Below are 21,356 nucleotides of genomic sequence, written 5' to 3'. Positions count from 1 at the left end.
TGATGAAATCTGCTAAATATGAAGAGGTTTTTCAGTTTTCAGCTTCCTTTCACCCTCAAAAAAACCATAATTGTCAATAAGTCTAGAAGTCAAAATTATTTTTGGATTTAGGATTTTTTTTTTCCTTTTTTGACAGCTAAATGTTTTCTTCTGGCAACAAGAGAACTCTTGGGTATTTTGCTGAAAAATTCTGAAGAAAAGAAAAAGCTTCTACTTCAAATCATGCTTTTGCACGTTTTGAAAAGCTTTCCAGCTAGTTTTCTCTAGTTGAGATTTTTATACTGTTGAAAGTAAGTAAATTGAGGAAAGTGAAAGCTCCTCTCCCACTTCAGCTGCTGTTTTGTGAAACTATCAATATTTCAGGAAGGGAAGCTTTTAATCCTTTTTTAGGCCAAAGATTCATGTCTCTTCCTTCCATTGGTCTGGTAAGCTGCGACATGAGCTCTGTTTGGTGACACACTCCTGCTTTGTGTGACTCCAGACCAGTCTCATCCCTTCCTTATTTTCTCTGACTCTTACACTCACACCAGAACTTCTGCAACTGGATGAAAACCAACACCCCTCTTTCCACTCCTTCTGGAAATTAGATTTCAGGTCCAAAGATCCCCTAAATCAGAAGAATCTAAGCATCCTTTTTTTTGATTCTGCAGAGACTGCTAGTCCCAGTTGAGGACAAAATTCCCAGCCTGTAACTCTGTCCGTGTTCCCCTTCGTAGACAATGACTGACTAAAACGAAGACATGACTGATTCCAGTGTATTCCAGTGCAGAGTTTGTCCTTTTTCTGTGCTTCACACTGCCATCAACTCACAGCGATGTTGCCACTGTCTCCTCAGCCTAATGAACGTAATTTTTCACTGTTTGCCTGAATCCCACATAGCAGTAATCAGCAATTATCAAAAACAGCAAACACAAATAATTAAGACGTTTCCAGGACATCCAAGCAGAGTCTTCCCTGGGATGCATGCCTCATACTGCCATGGGCAGAAATGTTGTCTGCACCGCCCATGGGATATCATGAGGGAAAGAGCAGCTTTACCTCCATGTCTTGAGCCCAACTTGAGCAAGTTGGGCAAAACAGTGCGGGTGAAGGCATCCTTGAAATTTTCAAAGGAGACAGCGGGCTTAAAAGTGGGAGTCTCTGTTCTGGTTCCATAATCAGCCTTGTAAACATGGGGAAGCACAACCAGTGGACTAGCTCTGGCTCCACAACACTGTTACTATTCTTAGTATCTGTCGTCACTACGTTTACTTTAGTATCTGATGTCATCACATGTAGTACGGCAGATCAGCCAGTGTCCTTCACCCATTCACTACCAGCTTCTCCCAAATACAGTCCAATGCCAAGAGATTTCAATCTTCATTGCACTGACATGTCTTGACATGTTGTTTATCAGTCACATGTTCCTGTTGTCTTCTCTAGTTTGGGCTCTTTGATCAGCCTCCATTACTGTAATGCACTGCAGTCAGGAGTTCCTATGAAACTTTGACATAGAGGATATATTTTGCTAATGTTTAGTATTTCCTAGCCCTGATAATAGGAAAAAAAAAAAAAAGTAGGATTTTTACATACTTTTTCTAATGAAATGCATCTTCTTTTCCAAGTGAAATTGTTGGACAGGCATACAATTAGAGGGATACTAAATAAATGTGCTTATATATTCAAATGTACTTATCTGAAACTTAAACTCTAATGAATAATTAGAATTCTAATGAATAAATAGACTAATGAACATGTGCATGCATACTGAAAGGGTGAGAATACAGGCTGAATAACCTACACACTCATTTCCCAACTCCTCTCTCCAACTTATTTTCACTGCTGAAATCAGCGGATCAATTTGCATCTGCGGTAAACTGGCATAACTTAGTGGAAATCAATGGATCTACAGCAGTTCCCATTACCTGAGAGCTTTTATGCATACAAGATACTTATAAATCTAGCAGGTTTGATTAGACCACTGGTCTACCAAAAGCCCAGTCCTGAAGAATCTCTACTCTCAGAATTAGCGTCTTCGCTCTTATCTTATTAACTGCTTTAATCTTTATGTATGTAAATCTGTACAGAAAAACTCTATTCAAGTGAATTGAATTAGCATCAGATCACATGGGTCTTCCTCATGTTAATAATTCCTTAAGCGACAAGAAAAATGAAGGACTTTGCCGCCAGATTTTGCATTTTGGTTCTTGCCCGGACCTTCAGAGAGAGAAATATATCCAAAAGAATGTGTATGTGTGTGTACGTCTATATATCAAGAGTACTTATTACTATGAACTTTACCTTTTAGGTTTTAAAGCAATATCTATGTACCAGAAATCAGGACGAGACTGCATATGAGAACATGCATAAGGTGACTTAGACAGTCCTACATGTGTATTCTCTGAGGTGCTGTGCACTCCTCTGTAGCACTGTAGCACTGAGTGCTGCAGAGGACAGACAACTGGACTACCAGCCATATTAGCCAGAGACAGACTCCAAGCTACTAATCTGGCATGTTTGTGCAGAGATAGGCCTCCAAATGCCACTGTCTGAATTCACAGTTACTTGTGATCACACTATCCCGCTTGTGATCACACATCCCACGAAGATGATCAAAGGACTGGAGCATCTGTCATATGCTCCAGGAGAGGCTGAGAGAGCTGAGACAGTTCAGCTTGGAGAAGGAAAGGCTCAGGAGGACCTTACCAACATGTATAAATAACTGATGGGAGAGAGTGTTAAGAAGACAGAGCCAGACTCTTTTCAGTGGTACCCACTGACAGGACAAGAGGCAATTAGCACAAACTGAACCACAAGAAATTCCATCTAAACATAAGAAAAACACTTTCTTTTTAATGTGAAGGTGATTAAATACTGGAACACATTTCCCAGAGAGGTTTTTGGAGTCTCCATTCTCGGAGATATTCAAAACACGACTGGACGCAGTCCTTTGCAACTGGCTGTGTAAGATCCTGCTTGGAGCATGGGGAATGGACTGGACGATCATCAGAGGTCTCTTTCAAACTCAGTATTTCTGTGATTCAGTACTATTGCTCAGCAAAAAAAAATAATGACTTTCAATATCTGGCCCAACACAAATGAAAACAGCACTATTCCTCATCCCTGGCTTTCCTAATAACTACTCTTGCTTGCTGTTAAAACAGTGCAAAGAGAATGGCAAATACCCCTTTCTGGCACTTTGTGAGTCAGTATATTAATTCTTCCTGTATCATAAAACTTCAGGTACAGATGACCGTGACCTTGCAAAGCCAATGTGAGGATGCAGAAACAGGTAAACTAGCTTTGTCTTTCCTGCATTATACTTTCCTTCCCCACTTCCTGTCATGCTACTGACCTGCATCACTCCAGAGCAATGATCCCTCTGCTGGAGGGAGCATGGAGTTTGCCATAACCTGAACCAGCTGCAGATCATCTAAATCACAGAGAAATATGTGATTAGGATGGAGCAAGGCCTTGTGCTTGCATCTGGTAAAAGCATATTGTGCCCTCTGAGAAAGGGCAAGCACCATGGGCTATGGAAATATTAATAGAAAACATCAATTCTGAAACTGGGAACACAAGGGATGGTGAGGGGAACAGCAGGGAGGGGAGGCAGAGGGAAGGGAAGGCAAGAAACAGGATGCCCTACACAACTGCACTTCATACCACACCACTTCTTCACCCTCCTAAGAGGACAAAACACTGTTGACTCCATGAGCTACACACCAAAATGTCCATGTGGCCAAGAGATGTAAGACAAGTACCATGTTCCCTGGAGAACTGCGAAGAAGGGCAGCACTGGGGGTGGTTTCCAATCACCTCTCCTCTCCACTACAAGATGAGGATGGCCGCAGCATTCGGCTTTGCTGGCAGCCCTTGCTGGCTTGCTCGTTCTGCCATGGGAGAGAGATGCAGATTACACAGCCTTGCTGCCTGCCACGTGATGCAGTCCCACAACAAGAAGCAGGCCCACACTTCTTGCCAGCTCCGTATGATTAAAGAGTCAACTAGTTGCATAGCTTTGTACCAGCAGTTAGGGAAGCCTGCTCACTTACACCTCATGCTGCTTCTGCTGCATAGGGCAGGCTGAAGTTCAGGAGCCCACACAGACCACAAGAAACTCCTGTGTGCCCTACAGACCAGCGCATGAGGGATGTTCTGTACCTCTATGGGCAAGGACTCTGCAAAGTCAGGTAGTGACAGAGGCAGTAAGCTCCTAGTACCCAAATTTTCTCAGAGCAAATTGTCACCCTGGTCATGTGTGTTGAACAGTGTATTTGTAGATGTGGCTTTTTTATGTAGCTATGCAGCCCAAAGACTGGGAAGGCTAAACCAATTACTTGGTAGGCTGTAATTTAGTCACATTATCAATAGATTATAGTGTCACTGCGTATATTTAGAAGCAGAGAGACATTTACCAAATCCATTTCCTAGCAGACCCATAAAAAGACTAGCATCTTGCAACTTCTACTGAGCTTTACTTCATGTTACTCAACAGAAACCCTGAAAGAAAGAGTACAGCAAAGAGTAAACTAGTCTTCTATACATCTCATAAAAAATATTACCCTGGAAACGTTCAAACAAATGAGAAATAGCAAGACCTTTTTTTTTGTCTCCATTTCCCCGTCAGTCACAACCTCAGCTTCCACAGAGATGCTATTCACACAGGTTGTAAACAAAATGAGGCAAAGAGCTTTGCTCCCATTTATCCATAAAACACCTGCCTCACTCCAGATGTTACTGAATAGAAATAATCAGAGAGGGCTTTATTTTAAACACTAATCACCAAGATTACAAAAAAATATCCTTGTTTTAACTCATATTTTTAGTGTAGTCACACCCTGGGATCCAGGGCTCCATTTTACTTGGTGCTTCACATCACAGTCCCTGTCTTGAGTGGGTGACAAGCATGCGAGTTTTATCTGAACTGACCGCAGAACATCATTCAAACAACAGCGTCTACTGCTTTTCCACATGTCATTGTTAATATAATTCCTGCTCAGTAACATATTAAGAGGTGCTGAACTCAACAGGAATTTAGGGCACTTGGAAAGATCAGCTGGGAAATGCACGGGTATTCGCAGACAAATGCCCTCAATTGCTCTCTGCTGCCTTAAGCTGCTTTTGTACTACAATTTCATGGCTGATGCCTCTGCTTGTTTTCTTCACAATGGTAATCTCACGGGGCCACTGGCTTCCCTGGAACTCAACCCATTTAAACCAGTTGACCATCTAAGTCGCCCTTAGTCTGCCTCCCTGCTACAGAGACAGGGGCTTCATTCCCTACCCTGGCACCATCCTGGAAAATGAGGAAACACTGGCTCAGCCAATGCCTCATGCTGGGCTCAGTCAATTTCCGTCACACCCTTCCCAGCTAGAGAAGACTTAGACCATGAGTCAAGTGGCCAAAACCACCCACACTATTCTGTGCAGCAAGGTTTCTGGTTTTTTAAAATGAATTAAGATTCTTCTGTGACCATAAAATCCTCTGGTCAGGTTTTGTGTCTCGAGACAGCTGGCAAAAAGCTGAATCCTCCCCCACCCTGAAACCAACCAAAAAAATCCATGAGATGTATCCAACAACTTTCTGTGAGATGCAGAGGAGTCAGTCACATCCTACCAGTTGTGACACTCTGAAAAGATCCAGCTGTTTTAATTGCTTTATCATCATCACTGCTTGTCAGTGTTTCACCATGGAGTGTGAGAAGTCTTGAAGCTGGGCGTTAAGTTTTAGTACAGTTCAGACAGGATTAGAGAAGATTCAGTGGTACTACTACGCTAACAAAACCTCCAAAGTGCATGTAGGTTATGCTTGTTGAAAAAAATACTAGTATGGGGTTTTAACAATGTTCTGCACAAAGATACAGGAGGAGATTTAAAGTCTCATAGCAGAGATTTACTGTGAGAGAAATAGTTACTTTCTTCCATTACACTCTTAGATAATATTTATCTGCAGGAGGTTTTAGGCTTTCTTGTAAAAGCAAATAAAGCCTGGAGCATATTAACTTCCACTACAGCCAATCACATCTTTTGATACTGTTACACCAGCTTTATCAAAGGAGTGTTAAAAAAACTCTGGAAAAGAGTAGGAATTAACAAGTTAGCTTGCTCTAATGTCTCCCTGAAAGCTGACATTTCTCTGTATCTTAGATAATATCAAATTAATTCTCTAGCACTCGTATCTTTCATAAACTATTTCAAATTAAGTTCAAATCTATGTACAGTGAAAGAGAAGGATTTAAGTCTTCACTAAAACAGGATCATGGTTAAGAGGCCTATGGGAAAAATAAAAGATGTTCATGTGTATATTTCATTGCCTCCAATTTTTAATTTTATTTCTTATTTATTAAAGCATACATTCTGTGTGATCACAGAATACTGTCCAGAGTCACAAAGCACCAATAGATGAAAATGTATTTGGCGTTGCTTTAACACATCTCTCCTCTAAAAGAGGTGGTTTTTTCCTATTTATTGTACTACAGTGCAACCTGATGGGCAAGATTCTTTCCTGTTGACCATACAAAAGCTCTTATTTATGTAAAATATTATCAGATATGAATAGGAAAGAAAGTCCCTCAGCTGGTTAGTTCAGAAGAAATAAATCATGCTGATTTGCACCAGGGCACTTTTCATTTTATATAGGAGCAAAGAGCTGCACAAGACACAGACAGTGAAGTCTCAGTTCCCACGTTTCACATCCATTTTGGTACTCAAGTCACAGGAGTAAGAACTTAACAGGTTCTACCAAAAAGAGACACAGAAATCAAAAGACCAACACTCCTCTACTCTGCTGCCTGTCTCCCAATATTGCAACCTGGTATGTGGGGTTGTGTGGACATAGCGACCTGTTCTGAAGCAAGACTGAGTTGCTCTTTATTTTGGTGGATTTCAGCAGCCTTTTTAATGTGTCATAAATGGATGAGATCACAGACATTTGAAGACCAGGAAAAATGCATCACAGCCCTGTCAAACAGCATGCATGCTTTGAATATGCATTAGCAATAGTGGCTGTATACTATGCAGTGATATCCAGCTTCCATTTACTACCTTTAATTAATAATTGAAGATATTGACTACCAGAGTTTCAGATTGCTATTTTGTATCCTCCAATATATAGATTGATATCCTATATTAACATCGCACGTGTCATCCTGAACAGTCCCCAAAACCTTTACCAATTTAATACACCGACACACGAGCTCCCTTCCCAGTTTTGAAACGCAGCTACTTCCGAGACAAAACACGGCTACTCTTCAACAGCACACTGGAATGCTACCAAATGACGAGAACAGCACATGAAATATTTACAGGGCAAACAGACACAAAGCCAAAGTAGACCAGAGCAGAACTCCAGTTCTGCCCAGACACCAGGAAGGCATCACAGTCTTTAATGACACGAAGATCTTTTACTGCCTTCCTCGTCCCCAGTGCCAAGAGGACACCCCTTACTGCCATGTTGGAGATCAATTCAACATTACCCTAGAAGGACTGAATCAGTGGCTTCGAAGTCTCCACATCAAACATATAGGCTTGCTGGAGCATTCAGCAAAGCAAATTTCACCTAAGTTATGGCATTCAACAATGTTTCTGACAGACTAGCCACAGCACACAAAACATGGCAGCGTTCTGGTTCATGCGAGTTTTATGTCTCAAACTCAGGAGGACAAACAAAAGCTTACAGGGAAAAGGTGCAAATTATTAGAGCCAAAATGACAGAAGCCAATGTGGCATGAAGATGGAAGATGTTAGCCCATCACAACTTACTGAACAAATTTGTTGTGGACAAGCAAGTTTGTACCAGGCCAGTGGTTTCCCTCACAGGCAAAAAGATTTGTCATTTGGTATTTGGAGCCTTAAAGTTAATTCATTCTGTTGTTGAACCATTGCCTCACTGAAGCGATGACCCAGGGTGACTGTGGGGTCTTGACCAGGCTCTCAGCTCAGCAGCCAACACTCAGTTCCAGTTGGGTTACTACATTCCAGCAGCCAGTTGTGGGTGTTACTCCAGAACTGCAGAGCCACCACGCTGCAGATATTACCCTCTAAACACCACGCTGTTACTGTACATACCTAGCAGCTCTTCCTGCAATATTCATATCTTGCCCTCTTCAGGGCTTAAATATTAAGTATCACAAGAGTTAACGTTAAAGCCCCATCAGCAGTAAACGCTCTTGTTTTGGAACTCCAGCCATTTTTATCATCTAAATAACTGTAACAAAGGAATGTACCCCAAGGAACAGAGATCCTTTTTAATTTTTTTATTCTTTCCCAAATAAGTAATGTCAAGATAACTCAATTCAAACAAAAAAAAAGACAGTTTCAAAAATTCCTCCTTGTTGGGAGGATGCCATTTAAGTACATTTTTCAGAAACATTCATTTCCCTTTTTGATCTTTTCAAATTCCTGAAAAAAAACACAGTTTGCAACTGAAACAACCAAACTTCATGGCATTAATTGAAGCTGCAGATATCAGGGTAGTGGGAAACACACGTCTCCGAGTATTTCAGGAATGTTTGCAAGTGATTTATTTGCATCAAAGCCACCACAACAGTCAAAGTTTAGCAAACCAAGTCCATAACAACATTTGGCTAACTAGAAAAGGAACCAAACAAAAACTACCTCCCTTGTAAGCTGGAATTGGCTTCTTTTGCCTGAAGGGGAATACTGTACACTGAAAACGGAAGGGAAGGGTCAAAGTCACCAGAAAGCAAAGATGCATCTAAACACCTACCATTGCCTGAGTGATTCCACTTGGAGGCAGGACCCTGTTGGCAGTCTCAGCTCCCACAGTCAATCCAAAACATGGTAGAGAACCAAATGTCATAAAAGTCTAGATGATCTTTCATTCAGAATTTAGTGCAGAATTTTAATGTGCAGATTTTTGTTCAGAATGGCCAAGCAGCAATGAGCTAAATATTTATTAAATTAAAAACTTCGTTTTTTCCAACCTGAAAGAATAGTTCAAGTCTATATTGCGTTCCCAGTATTCACGGAAAAATAGCTGGAGAATCCCTCCATGGTACATCTGGAAAGTTTTTGGATGGCTTTTTTTCCTGTCTTGCTAACCACTGAATTATTCTTAATGAAGTTTAGCTTTATACTGAACTACGGGCCTGATTCAGGTCCTATGTATTTCTTGTCAAGCAGCAGCAACTCTACCAAAAGTTACTGAGCTACTGTAAAAGTAGAACGTGATTCCATGAATGTGGATGCGTGCACCAGAGAGCGTAACTGTGGACTTGCCACTTCTTTCCCTGGTGAACCTGTCTGTATGTTCCAATATGAAAAATATGACATATTTCTTACAGGGACTGAAATGACAAAGGAACCTCCCCACATATGCCCACTAAAGCAGGTACATTTGGATTGTCCAGCCCTCAGGGATTAGCTTTCTTATCATTTGTACAAATCAAAGATGTTTAAATATTGTGAAGTGACTGTAGGCTGCATCAACAGTATCAGCCTAGGTCACTGTGGGATGCTAAACCCCAGTTCACACTGCAGCTGGGTGTCACATAGCAGGCTTCTTATGTGAACTCAACACAGGTGAACCTCCCATTTCTGACACTCTGCTGTTAACCAGGTAGGATGGAAATGATGAGCCATGCAACACATCTGTCCTCAGGCCTGTTCACCCTTTAAGGATCATCCAGCCTTTTTTATGCAGCTCTGTGACACTCAGTGACAACTGCAGGCTTCTCTACTCAAAAGCCAAATGTGCTAGTGTTCCTACCTAGTGAGAGGAGGCCACCAAATATACCAGCTACAATTACATTTTCATCTTCTAGCTGTAAAAGCTTTCTATTCAAGAGTCATAATTGTCTTCTCGTTGGAATAAAATGTGAGATATTTTAGGAAGCTGTTAGAGAATCTGAGTGGATTGAAGTATTGTTGTGCTAATTAAAGCTTCTTTGATTTTCGAACACTTAATCTCAATACTCTATAAAGTGAGCATTTTTATAGAAAGACCAACCATGGGATGTAATGCAACTCTAAAAGTACCTGTTAGAAGCCTTGAGTACAGAACGTTTCCCATCTCCTTTTCTTAGCAGACTGAAAGGGAGCATGCAATCATGGTCTTTCTACAGTCTTCTGAAGTGAGAAGATACAATCCTACTTACTTCTGTGGGCTCTGGTTTACTTCAAGAGCACAACAGTCGCCTCTACATACTTGCAGAGCTTGGCTGCGGCAGTACATAGCAGCTGCTTTCAGGGATAGCACTGGCTCAGATGGTCTGATTTTCTTTTGGCAGTCAGGCCATCTGACTTTGCTGGCCCTGAAGGCAGCTGCTCCAGATGCTTTAGAGGGAGGATAAAACTGTAACAGTGGGTAACAGCACACCTGTGAGAAAGGTTTCTTTCAGCTTTCAGAGGCAAGAATCAGTTTATGCTGTGGAGTATTAGGATTCATATGTTTCCATACTGCAATCATTTTGTATCTATTAATCAAATAGTACATGTAAGCTGAGTAATAACTTTAAAGTTCAAGTGTTAAGAAAATCAAATACATGTTGAAATCATCAATATTACATAAAGAAGATAACATATAAAAAGAGCACCTTGTTACTGAACGGACTCTCTCCCGCTCTTTGTTGAAAGTCTGCTGAATTAAGGACAAAACAAGATTGTATTAGTCTTTGTTCCCCTTACAACCTGAGTGCCTGTGCATCTGAAGAAGACAGGAGCCTATTCTATGGATCATCAACGTGTCTGTTATCTCAGTTACATCTGTGGAGCCACAATTTTTTCCTCAGCATAGATTTCTTCAGAGAAAACCTACAAGATAAGGAGGCTGCTTGGTGTAACCAAAGGAAGGATTCAATACGCAAAATTTTTGTAATTGATGAAGCATAAAAGACAAGATGGGAGGATTTGCATTTTGGGGGGAAAAAAACACACATCTATTTACTTTTGAGATTAACTAAGAAATTACCTCAGAGACTCAACTAACCCAGTACAGGATGTTGATTTTTTTTTTTTCTTTTATGCAGTCATTTTAGAGTGCAAAACACATGTCCTAGGACCTGGGCCTGAATGCATGTATCATAGAATCATAGTGTAATTTTGCTTTAAAGCCTCCGCTCAGCAAAACTGACCACATCACAGTAAGTATCTCAGTGTAAGATATAGCAAAGGGTAAAGTGACTGCACAGGGTGAGGGAAAGATGTGGAATCGTAAACTATCAGATGTTACCTTGTTAGCACCATGGCCAAAGGAACCTAGTGGGAGTGTTTTCCACACAAAGGAGGCAGCACAGACAGGAACAGGCAAGGTCTTTCTTCAAAAAAAGGTATGATTGTGATACAAGAATTGGCATTCCCAGGCCTAATAGAAAGGAGCTTTTTGAGCTACATCCATGACAGGTATGATGAGACAGACCACAAAGGACCTCAGCAGTGAAGGCTCTGGGGACAGTATTTCACAAGATGAAGCGTGGCCAAGAAGGGAGGAAACTAATAGAGGGTACAGAAACGGGTAGTACAGCAAGTGAATTGCAGATTCAGGAAAACAGGTTATGCAGCAACATTATGATTTGATCCAAAAAATGCAACATGAGTTTTACTAAGGACAAAAGAGAGAAGATTGATACTGTAGAGCCGATAAATAAGCATTTAGTTTTTTTTACACAGAAAAGAAAAAAGGAAGAAGCAAGGAGACTTCTGACACACCTAGAACCATCAAAACTCAATGACAAGGATCACACTCTCAAAGTGAGGCACGGACATGAGCTCCTTGTTGAATTAAGAACACCACCACGGAACAGCTAACAGACAAATGACTTGGACTAGACCCATTTAAGACTGATAACTGCATATCCTTACTGTCAGCTCAACAAAACAATTTCTGTCAATTCATAAATGAGATTCAATAAGACTCACTAAACATACTTGAAGCTATTGATGAATAAGGATTTTCTTGATGGAGGCTTTTCTTGACCAAGAAAGCAAAACAAATAAGTAAATAATATCACATAACAGGCCACGCAAAATGTTCTTCCTTCTATAAGGTTAGGGTATTTTCACTTGATTTCACTACATGTAATCAGCACTCTACCATGTGCGCGTCCCACTGTTAGAAACTGCACGTATCTACGGAAAGACCTGGCAGTCTTTACAGATTGAGTTCTAATACACAATACCTTTGGCATACAATAATTAGCATTTATGTCATTGCCTTCCTTATCTAGAATACAATATTGAGACATGGCAGGCATGACTGTTTCAGACCAGTTTGCATGAAATGCACCTTGAAAAAACAATTTTCAAAAGAAAACAACACCAAGTCAGTTTGACTTGCTTACATTCAACCCAAACCAAAAAGCATGATCAGTCACACAGTTGTTAGAAACCTGATTCCAAGTCAGCACTTATACGATAATGCTACAGGCAGTGGTTCGGGTTCAGGAATGTACCTGTAACATGCTAATCAATACCCACAAGCCTTTGGAGAACACAATCAGTAGGCTTAATCCTATTTCCACTGTTTTTCATGGAAATGAGTGCTGTCTTAGCAGTGAAAGCAGCAGAGCTTGGCCCCAGAACATTACTCACTCAAGGCTAGATCCAAAGCCTATAAAGCCAAACCCTTGGATTAATTGTACTGTAAAGCTTGAGTTGACATTTACAAGCCTCTCAAAGCCCACTGCCACATTTCCCAGTCACTACATTGCCATTTCTTATACCATTCAATGCAAAAACCATAAATGAACCAACCATTCATTTCAGATAGAACTGGCCAGTAGTGGCAGCAGAGAAACCAGACTCCAGAAAATAACCAGACAGAATAATCCTGAGTAAGATCCTTAAAAATTATCTTTAATCGATGCCAAGTATGAACAGATGAACAAGTACAGAAGCAGGTAAAATTGCATAGATGAAAACTATGCATTTCAAATAGTTCAAGAACTCATAACATTAGATGTTCTAAAAATGATAAGTCAAACGATTTCACTACTGGAAGTAAAATGAGCTGTAAAGTGACAATGAAGTACATACTTGACCCAAAGTGTAAGCGATTTGTAAATGGTGGAAATAAGTACAGCTGTGTCAGCTTAAATGGTTTGTTGCCCTGATGGTGCACTTTCATATGGAGACTATTCAGTTTATATATTTCACATAGGTAATATTTGATCTTTAAAATCAGAGGTATGTCTGAGAGGCCATATACAGTTCTATTGACAGCTGTTATTTATTCATTTCAAACCGACATACTGCAAAACCAATGGTTTACATGTAAAGGAAAGGAAAAAAAGATTTCATCTTAGCAGGTTATAGGTAAGGATTTGCTGAATTTAGTCATAAAAATATCATTTTTACTTTTGTACAAAAGTAAAATATACATTTGATTCCAATTACATCATAGAAATGTCACTGAAACAATAACATGGATCAAAGACTGATGCACCTAAAGGAACTGAATGCAACGTCTTCATTTTATTATAGAAACTAGAAATGGAAGATGATTTTTTTTCTATCTTGTAGTGACATTTGCTAGAGCCTGTGAACAGGTGAAATATACAGAATTACATAGATATCAACAGATACTTTGAGACAAATTTCAGTTAAGACCTCAGTTTCATTTCATTTCCTTTGAAAATATCAAAGCATGCTATGCCTTGACAGCATAAGATGTTGACCTCACTGGTGGCAAGTTCACCTGTACTGAGCGAAACAGTAGAACACCCTGAAGTTTCATTTTTGCAGATACGAATACTGACACCTTTAAGAATACTTGATAAGCATTTCAGGAAAAATAGATTCTCTACACCTGATTAAGTAAAGCCAGAACAACAGAAAACAGAAAAAGGAACTCAGCCTGAAATAATTCCAACCAAAATTGAAACATAGGTCCCTGGTTAAAGCATCTCAGACAAGGAGCCTGTTTCAGACTTGGGATACGCAGGTCTGAAACAAACTTGTCACGTTGTGCAATTGCAAGGACAGCTTCCCAGTTCTGTCCAGCTCTGTGGCTACGGAGGGTAAATCACACTTCGGAGCTAATTCTGCATTCCTGCAAGTCTGAAATCACTGTGACAATCAGTGGCATCAGGCTGCTGGAAGCCTACAGGATCAGAGCAGTCCTGGAAAAGCTGCAATACTTCCCTCTTCTTTATGCTAAGGGAAATTAATTAATCCAGAATGGCACCCCTCTAAAAGCAGTTATCAAGCTAATATTTGGAGAGGAATATATTCTCTCCGGGTGTTATATACGTATGTAGAAGATCTTATTCTAAAATACAACATTCCACTTTTTTGTAATAAATTTCAGATGTTACTGTCCTAGTGTTTGTTTTAATTTGTTTAATGTATGTGCATATAAGAAACTGCACTGTCCACGTGTGAATTACGGAAAAGTGAAACTTGCCCTCAGTTCCTTGTACTTACAAATCAGGAGGTTTTTATGTTACACTTGGGCTTCAACTCTCTCATAACAGGAACAAACTTTCTGTACTTCTGTCTAATGAAAACAATTGTCCCTTAATAAAAAATTTGTTAACAAAAGTTGCCACTGCTCCAATTTTTTATTTGGGCCAATGCAGCCTCTAATAAACGATACCCTAAGAAGGGTCTGATCCCTGAAATCTCTACTTGGGCAAAATCACTGCTGAAAACAAGAGGACTTTTGCTGAATTTTGTCCTGTCTCAAGTGCTTCATCCTATCTTTCAAGTGCTCGTCCACGTGATTAACAGTACATCAGGTTAAGCACGTGCACGGTTAGAGATTTTGTAAGTGGAAATTAATTTCCTTGGGCCATAATCATTTGCCTGTGTAACTTCCCAGAAGGTAGCAGGATTGATTCTCCTCACACCTACAAATGCGTAAACCAGGAACAAAGGAATGAAATCACTGGAATTGTTACCAGGAACAACATGTTAGCCCTCAGTAAGCCAGGCTGTGAATTTCCGGCACTCAGGTACTAAGAGTTTTATAGCACGTGGGCACACTCTGCCCAGCCGCCCCCCGCAAAGTAGGGTCAGTTCCATTACATTTAGTGATTACTAAAGGCTCATCTATCTGAATGAACTTGCGAGGCAGATGAGGTAAACTGCATTAAGCCCCATTGTGTTCAGAATTAAAGCAGCCTTAATTCAATTCAGCTTACTCTCCTTCCAAAAAGAATGACTCCAAATCAGATTAAGGTTGCTTTGATACTGCAACAGAATGTCCATGCTGGGCTTTAAAGCAGTTTAACAAATCTACTTTAAATGCACACCTTTCATTAATTCGGATTAGCTTTCCTGAAGCCCCCAGTGGAGATAAAGCTTAAGAGACTCCATGCAGGGAATCTGCATGGGTTTGCTAGGATGCCGTGAACTCACACTCTGGCTTACCGCACGCTAACTTCCTCCTGAAGACAAGTAAATCCAGTTCATTGTCTCTGCTGGAGCTGCCACACAGAGCATTTGAGCTCTTGGCAGTTTGGCAGCAACCTCTCGGATGTGTGAAGGAAGGGGGTACAGAGCCTTTCCTTTTCACTCTCTCCCTGTTCCCTAGTGCTCTACAGCTAAGGATGGTAGGACCAGATGGGGAATTTTGGCAGCGATACCAGCCTGTGGGATTCCTGCCCACTGCCTCGCCACTTCACTCCTGCCTCTGCACCACTGCGCTGCTGCCTTGCTCACGTCAGATAAGTTCCCTCATCCCTTCACTGTGTGGATGAACAAAAAGCTGTATGGGGGCAAGAAACATAGTGAGGCAAAGTACAGTGGCTGGTAAAGGAGGCTTGAGTAGTGCTCCTTACGCTGGAATTGTTGCCTTGCCTCATCAAACTACAGCTCAACTAAGACTGCAGTACCTACTGGTTTCTCTGTCCAGCATGACACAGGTGTCACTTCTGGGAGGTCCCTACCAACTGAATGAAGGTCTCTTTTCTCTTTCAGAGATGCACTGAATTGGTCATCAGTTCGTTTCCAGTCTTCTTCCACTGACATAAAGAAGCCCATGCGTGGCAAAAAGAAACATACGCCAAAAAGGGGAGAAAAAAAGAAAAAGAAAAAAAAAAAACCAACAACCAGAAAAAGGAAAGAAAGAAAGGAAAGGATGCCTACTGGTAAGAACAGGCAGTTTGTTAAGTGCACCTTCAGGTCCACAAAGACATTTCAGCACTCCTGTGTAAAGGGAGTAAGAGCTTTTTGTTGTTATTTTTTTTTGTGTCAAATTTGCCAAAAACGCATGCCTATGCTACTAAGGTTAATTCCTGTACTCCATATGTATTGAGATCCTTTGCAGTGAGCTATAAATGGACAAAGCAACATTCACGCTCCCCAAACCACCCCGAGTCCTAATGATCCATCCTGGTCTCCTGACAAAGAATTGCTGCATGCAGCACTTTTCTCTGCTGCATCATTTTTATCATTCTGCTCATTAAACTAATGTGTGCATACCCAACTGTGGCAGAAGTTAAGTTACCAAAGGGACGCCTCGTCTCCCAGATGCTGCTTTCTGATCATCAGTCCCACAGCACTGAATTGATTATTGCTGTTTAGTTTAGTCAGTTGGTTGTTTTATAAACTGAGTGCAGCATTCAAGTCTGTTTTGACATGAAAAGTCATAGTCCAGAAATCAAGAGTTTGGGAAGATCAGGACCACCAGATTTGAATGGGGAGAGAGCTGTACGATGGGCAAGGGTGTGAGCTGGGGACAGCAAGGAAGCTTTACAACATCTACCTGGAGGATGTAATGCCCTGTATTGTCTGATGCTTTGCATTTCTTACAGGAGTCAGAGCTCCCTCAGTTCTCATCGCTAAGATTCACAGAAGCCACACAGTGAGAAATAAAGTCAAGTCTTTCTGGAAACCTGGCAGGTCAGGCTTGTGCGTAACTGCAGAGTTAGGGTTGTTTTTTAACTCTAAGTGCCTTGATTTTACATACATGTGCATCTGTGTATCTGTGTGACATACAGATACGCAGACACACACATATGTGTATTTATACACATATATACATATATCAGAAGGATAGGGGAAGAAAGGATATGTACAATGCAGAAGGAGAAGTGTTCAACAGCAGTTGGCCATATGCTAAGTGCAGAACGAAGATCCTCAACTTTGTCCATTTAAAAAATAAAGATTAGTGCCTACATTAGCTCAGATCAAAGGTTATTATCTTTCAGGTCCTAGCAGTCAAGGCTGGCATATGTGGAAGATACCTTCTCCTAGCATTGCTTCCTTCACCAGATGATGGTGGAAGTAGAGTAAGGTTAGGGATCAGAAAGAAGAACAAGTGGCTCAAAGGATCTGTGATGGGATTTAAGATCTGACAGACTGCCAAAAGGGGATGGAGGAGGCAGGGATGGGATGGCACTGGGAAGCCTCTCCCACCTACCTGCTGGGGAACCTACGGGAAAGAAAAGCAGAACCCTGCAGCCTGGTTGCCTGAGTGGGCCATGCCACAGTTCATGCTGATCCCTAGCTCCTCCTGCGTCCTGCTGTGCTGGGACAGGCTGCCAAAAAGCCATCTCAGGGAAAGAAAGGGCAGATAGAATGATGGCAGCGACACCTCTATAAACAACCTAGGGGAACCTCAAGTCATGCATAAGCACAGCTATGAGTTATTTGGCAGAAGCAAACGCTGAGCCCTGCAGCATCGGACTGGCAGGGGAAGGAAGGCATCCCATGGGCGCTGGTGGTCTCTGCCTGCCTCTTCTGCGTCCCTCTCACTCACGCTCACTCTTGCTCTTTCTTTCTCTACCCCGTTCTGTGCTGTGCCAGGAGGCAGCACAGAACACTCCTGACAGCGTGTGGGTGCCTTGCCCTCTCCTTTGCTATCTCTGATCAGCTCAGTTCCTGGAGGCACTTTCAGCAATTTAGGGGATGTAAGATAAAGGCACTGCGCAACTATCTAAATCAATCTGTTGAGTCTCTTCAGTGAGTTTTAGGGGAATACAAAAAAGTCTCAACTAATGACTGCAAAAGAAACCAGCTGCTGCAATTTGGATGCATGTAATAGATAAGTTTCATTTACATTCTGAGAATGCACCAAAAAGCATGCATCTGCACCTTTCAGCTATAAAGGATACTAGGTTTTAGGTGTTGCTATATATAACTTGACTTCTTAATTTTCCATATAGCTTTCCCTGTAAGGGATGGGATATGTTCCTTTCCGACAACACCTGGACAAAAGCCAACACATTTCCCTGAGCAATGCAGGAAAACAATCAAGTTTCTCTAATCAGCTCATTCAGGCCCTCAGTCTATCAAGCACTTTTTTTTAATTTTGTTTTTATTGTTATTATTATTACTGTTATTATTATTGAGTTCATGCATTAATTAATTCAAGTTACACCTTAATCAAATAGGCCATAATGCTGAATATTTGAACATGCTTTGATCTCCAAAAGTTATTGTTCCCATTTGACTAACATACGCACTTAAATACAGTACTTTAAATTACTAGTCAACGATTTAATAAATTAAGGAGTGCACTTCTGGTGAATGCAAATCAAAAAGAAAAATAAAAGAAAATAAAAGAAAAGAAAAGAAGAAAGAGAGATAAAGGACCTATTTTCAGAAGATTCAGTTCAAACGAAAGCTTATCCGCTATTGTCTGAGGTAACGTTTCAGGCATGCGATTATAAAATAAATAGTATCAAATTCAAACATGCTTATATTAAACTCTATTGTGCTATCTTGCAACAGAGGGGCTTAAAGTTTTGTATCCAGTTCTAAACGGGGAAAAGGAAAAGTCTGTTTAAATCATCTGCATGTAAGACAACTTAGCAGCATTGCAGATGTTTTGTCTTCAGTTTTGTTTGTTATTTTCCTTTTCGAATAGTTCTTCTATGGAGAGCAAAAGAGACCAGGCTTAAGTATGTTTTTAATAAGGTGCTGTGTGGATCTGTAGATTGGAACTGTGTAATCTTTCACATAGGGGGTGGAAGGAAAATTTGCACTCCTTCATAAAAACCATGGCAAATGCTTGCTGCAGGTTTTTGCTAATCTTTTTTTTTATTATTATTATTATTATCATTATTATTATTATCTGATGTACTTTCTTGCAACTGTGCAGTTTTGCAGAATATTTTTACTGGAATCCATGCATACGCTGTATAGCTCTAAAAACTGTCTTGCTTAGTTTAAGTTAACTTCATCAGAAAAAAAAGGAGATGGGAGAGGAAGAGTTTAGGTCTAGCAACATACAGCTTAAAACTAAACTAGTTCAAATGGTTATCATTTACCAGGTGGAAAATGTTTTTTTAAAAATAACCAAAATCTTATCTTTCATGGATCCTGGAAGCTTCTTTATCGCTGAGCAAAAATTCGCAATGCAACAACGCATTTACGAGGTAAATAAAGCATTCAAAGACTATCAGTAAAGCATCTACAAAGTGTGACTGTGTCACTAAAGTCTTCAAGCTGTGAGTGGGGATTTTGTTTTTTGTTTACACGTCAGTCAGCAGCTTGCTTTTATTAACGCAGTTTTGGTTGGCTACAGTGCAGTTGCCAGTTCTGAGATTAGCCTCTCTAAAATTGTCTATGCTATTATTCATATCCTCTTCGATTTCCATGTACTCAGATTTGCTGATTGTGGAGGAGCTGCGGCGACTGAGATCACTGTCAGATGCTAAATTAGGGGAGCTAACGTGAAGTAACTGAGCCTGTTCTTCCCCTTCTGTTTCTCGGTGGTAGAAGTAGTTGAAGTTGGACACGATGACAGGTACAGGCAGGGCAATTGTCAGCACACCAGCGATGGCACACAAGGAGCCTACGATTTTGCCTCCAATTGTCACAGGGTACATGTCACCATAGCCCACAGTGGTCATGGATACCACCGCCCACCAGAAAGCATCAGGGATACTTGTGAAATGAGACTCAGGTTCTTCAGCCTCAGCAAAATATACCGCACTAGAGAACAAGATCACCCCAATGAAGAGGAAGAAGATTAGTAAACCTAGCTCTCTCATACTTGCTTTGAGGGTCTGTCCCAAAATCTGGAGGCCCTTAGAGTGCCGGGAGAGTTTGAAGATTCGAAAGACTCTTACCAGTCTGATGACTCTCAGGATGGCCAAGGAGGTGGCCTGCTCTCCTTTCTGAGTCCCCTCCCGCTCAGCCATCTCGGTGCCCAGGGTGATGAAGTAAGGGATGATGGCCACAATATCAATGAAGTTCATGATATTCTTGAAGAATTCAGTCTTGCTGGGGCAAGCAAAGAAGCGCACCACCAGCTCGAAGGAGAACCAGATGATGCAGAGGGTCTCCACAACAAAGAAGGGATCTGTGAAGATGTTGGATTTGTAGACCTGGGTGGTGTTGTCAGTGCGATGCACTGTGTACTCCTTGTCCTCCTTCAGCTCAGGTAATGTCTCTAAGCAGAAGATCACGATGGAGATGAGGATCACCATGACAGAGACTATTGCAATGACCCTTGCAGGCCCAGAGCTCTCTGGGTATTCAAAGAGGAGCCATACTTGGCGCTGGTACTCCCCCTCCGGCAAGGGTCTCTCCTCATCTTTGATGAATCCTTCATCTTCCCGGAACTTCTCCATGGCCTCCTCACCCAGCTCATAAAATTTGATCTCCTCAGAGAACATGTCCAAGGGCACATTGACCGGCCGGCGAAGCCGCCCCCCAGACTGATAGTAGTAGAGGATGGCATCAAAGCTGGGCCGATTCCGGTCAAAGAAGTACTCATTGCGCAAGGGGTCAAAGTACCGCATGCGCTTCTTGGGGTTGCCCAGCAGCGTGTTGGGGAACTGGGCTAAGGTCTTCAGCTGCGTCTCAAAGCGTAGTCCAGCAATGTTTATCACTACGCGCTCACAGCACTCATGGTCATCATGGGCAGCAGGCTGGTAGCTATCCTGGGGGTGACCAGGTAGCGCAGAAGTCTCATCCATGTTCTCTCCAGCCATCACGGTCATGGTGGCACACGGGAAGGGGGACCCAGAGGCAGGGAAGGAGAAGTGTAGGAGAGGGGCTTGAGAGTGGGAAGGAGGATGAAGGAAAGCAGAGAGCCCCAGGACAGTTCAGTAGAGGATGGGGTGGGGAGGGGGGGGAAGGCTCAGAGTCTGCAGGAGGAGGGGGATGAGTCGGGATGGAGAGTTTGAGGAAGGGATGGATGAGGAGCCTAAAGGATGGAAATACCCAAAAGGGGAAAGGAGAGGTGGGATGAAGGAAGAGGCATCAGGGATGAAGGGAGGGTGAAGAAAGAGGGAAGAAGTACCTTTAGGGGGGGAAGAGGGCAGGTAATATGAGGGGTCCTGTCCCCCAAGCCGGGAGGCTGAAGGTCTATCGAGTGCACCCCCAGGCTGGGGTCCCCTCCCCAGCCGTCTCCTTTTGCCTTTAACTCGATCCGTCCACTTTTCTCGCCGACTCGACCATCGCTGCGGCTGCTGTCACGAAGTTACCATGCACACACACACATACATACACACACATAC

At 41.7% G+C, this 21,356-nt stretch overlaps 1 protein-coding gene across 1 annotated transcript; it reads right to left on the bottom strand.

Moving 5' to 3' along the window:
- Positions 1 to 19,361: 19,361 nt before the first annotated feature.
- Positions 19,362 to 20,837, bottom strand: LOC104372401 (potassium voltage-gated channel subfamily A member 1). The gene has a single exon (XM_009978081.1). The coding sequence runs from the start codon at positions 20,835 to 20,837 to the stop codon at positions 19,362 to 19,364; it is 1,476 nt and encodes a 491-aa protein (XP_009976383.1).
- Between the last annotated feature and the right edge of the window lie 519 nt (positions 20,838 to 21,356).

Source organism: Tauraco erythrolophus, chromosome 4, assembly GCF_009769465.1.
Source record: "Tauraco erythrolophus isolate bTauEry1 chromosome 4, bTauEry1.pri, whole genome shotgun sequence".
Classification (NCBI taxonomy): domain Eukaryota; kingdom Metazoa; phylum Chordata; class Aves; order Musophagiformes; family Musophagidae; genus Tauraco; species Tauraco erythrolophus.
This window is presented reverse-complemented; position numbering and strand designations above follow the sequence as displayed.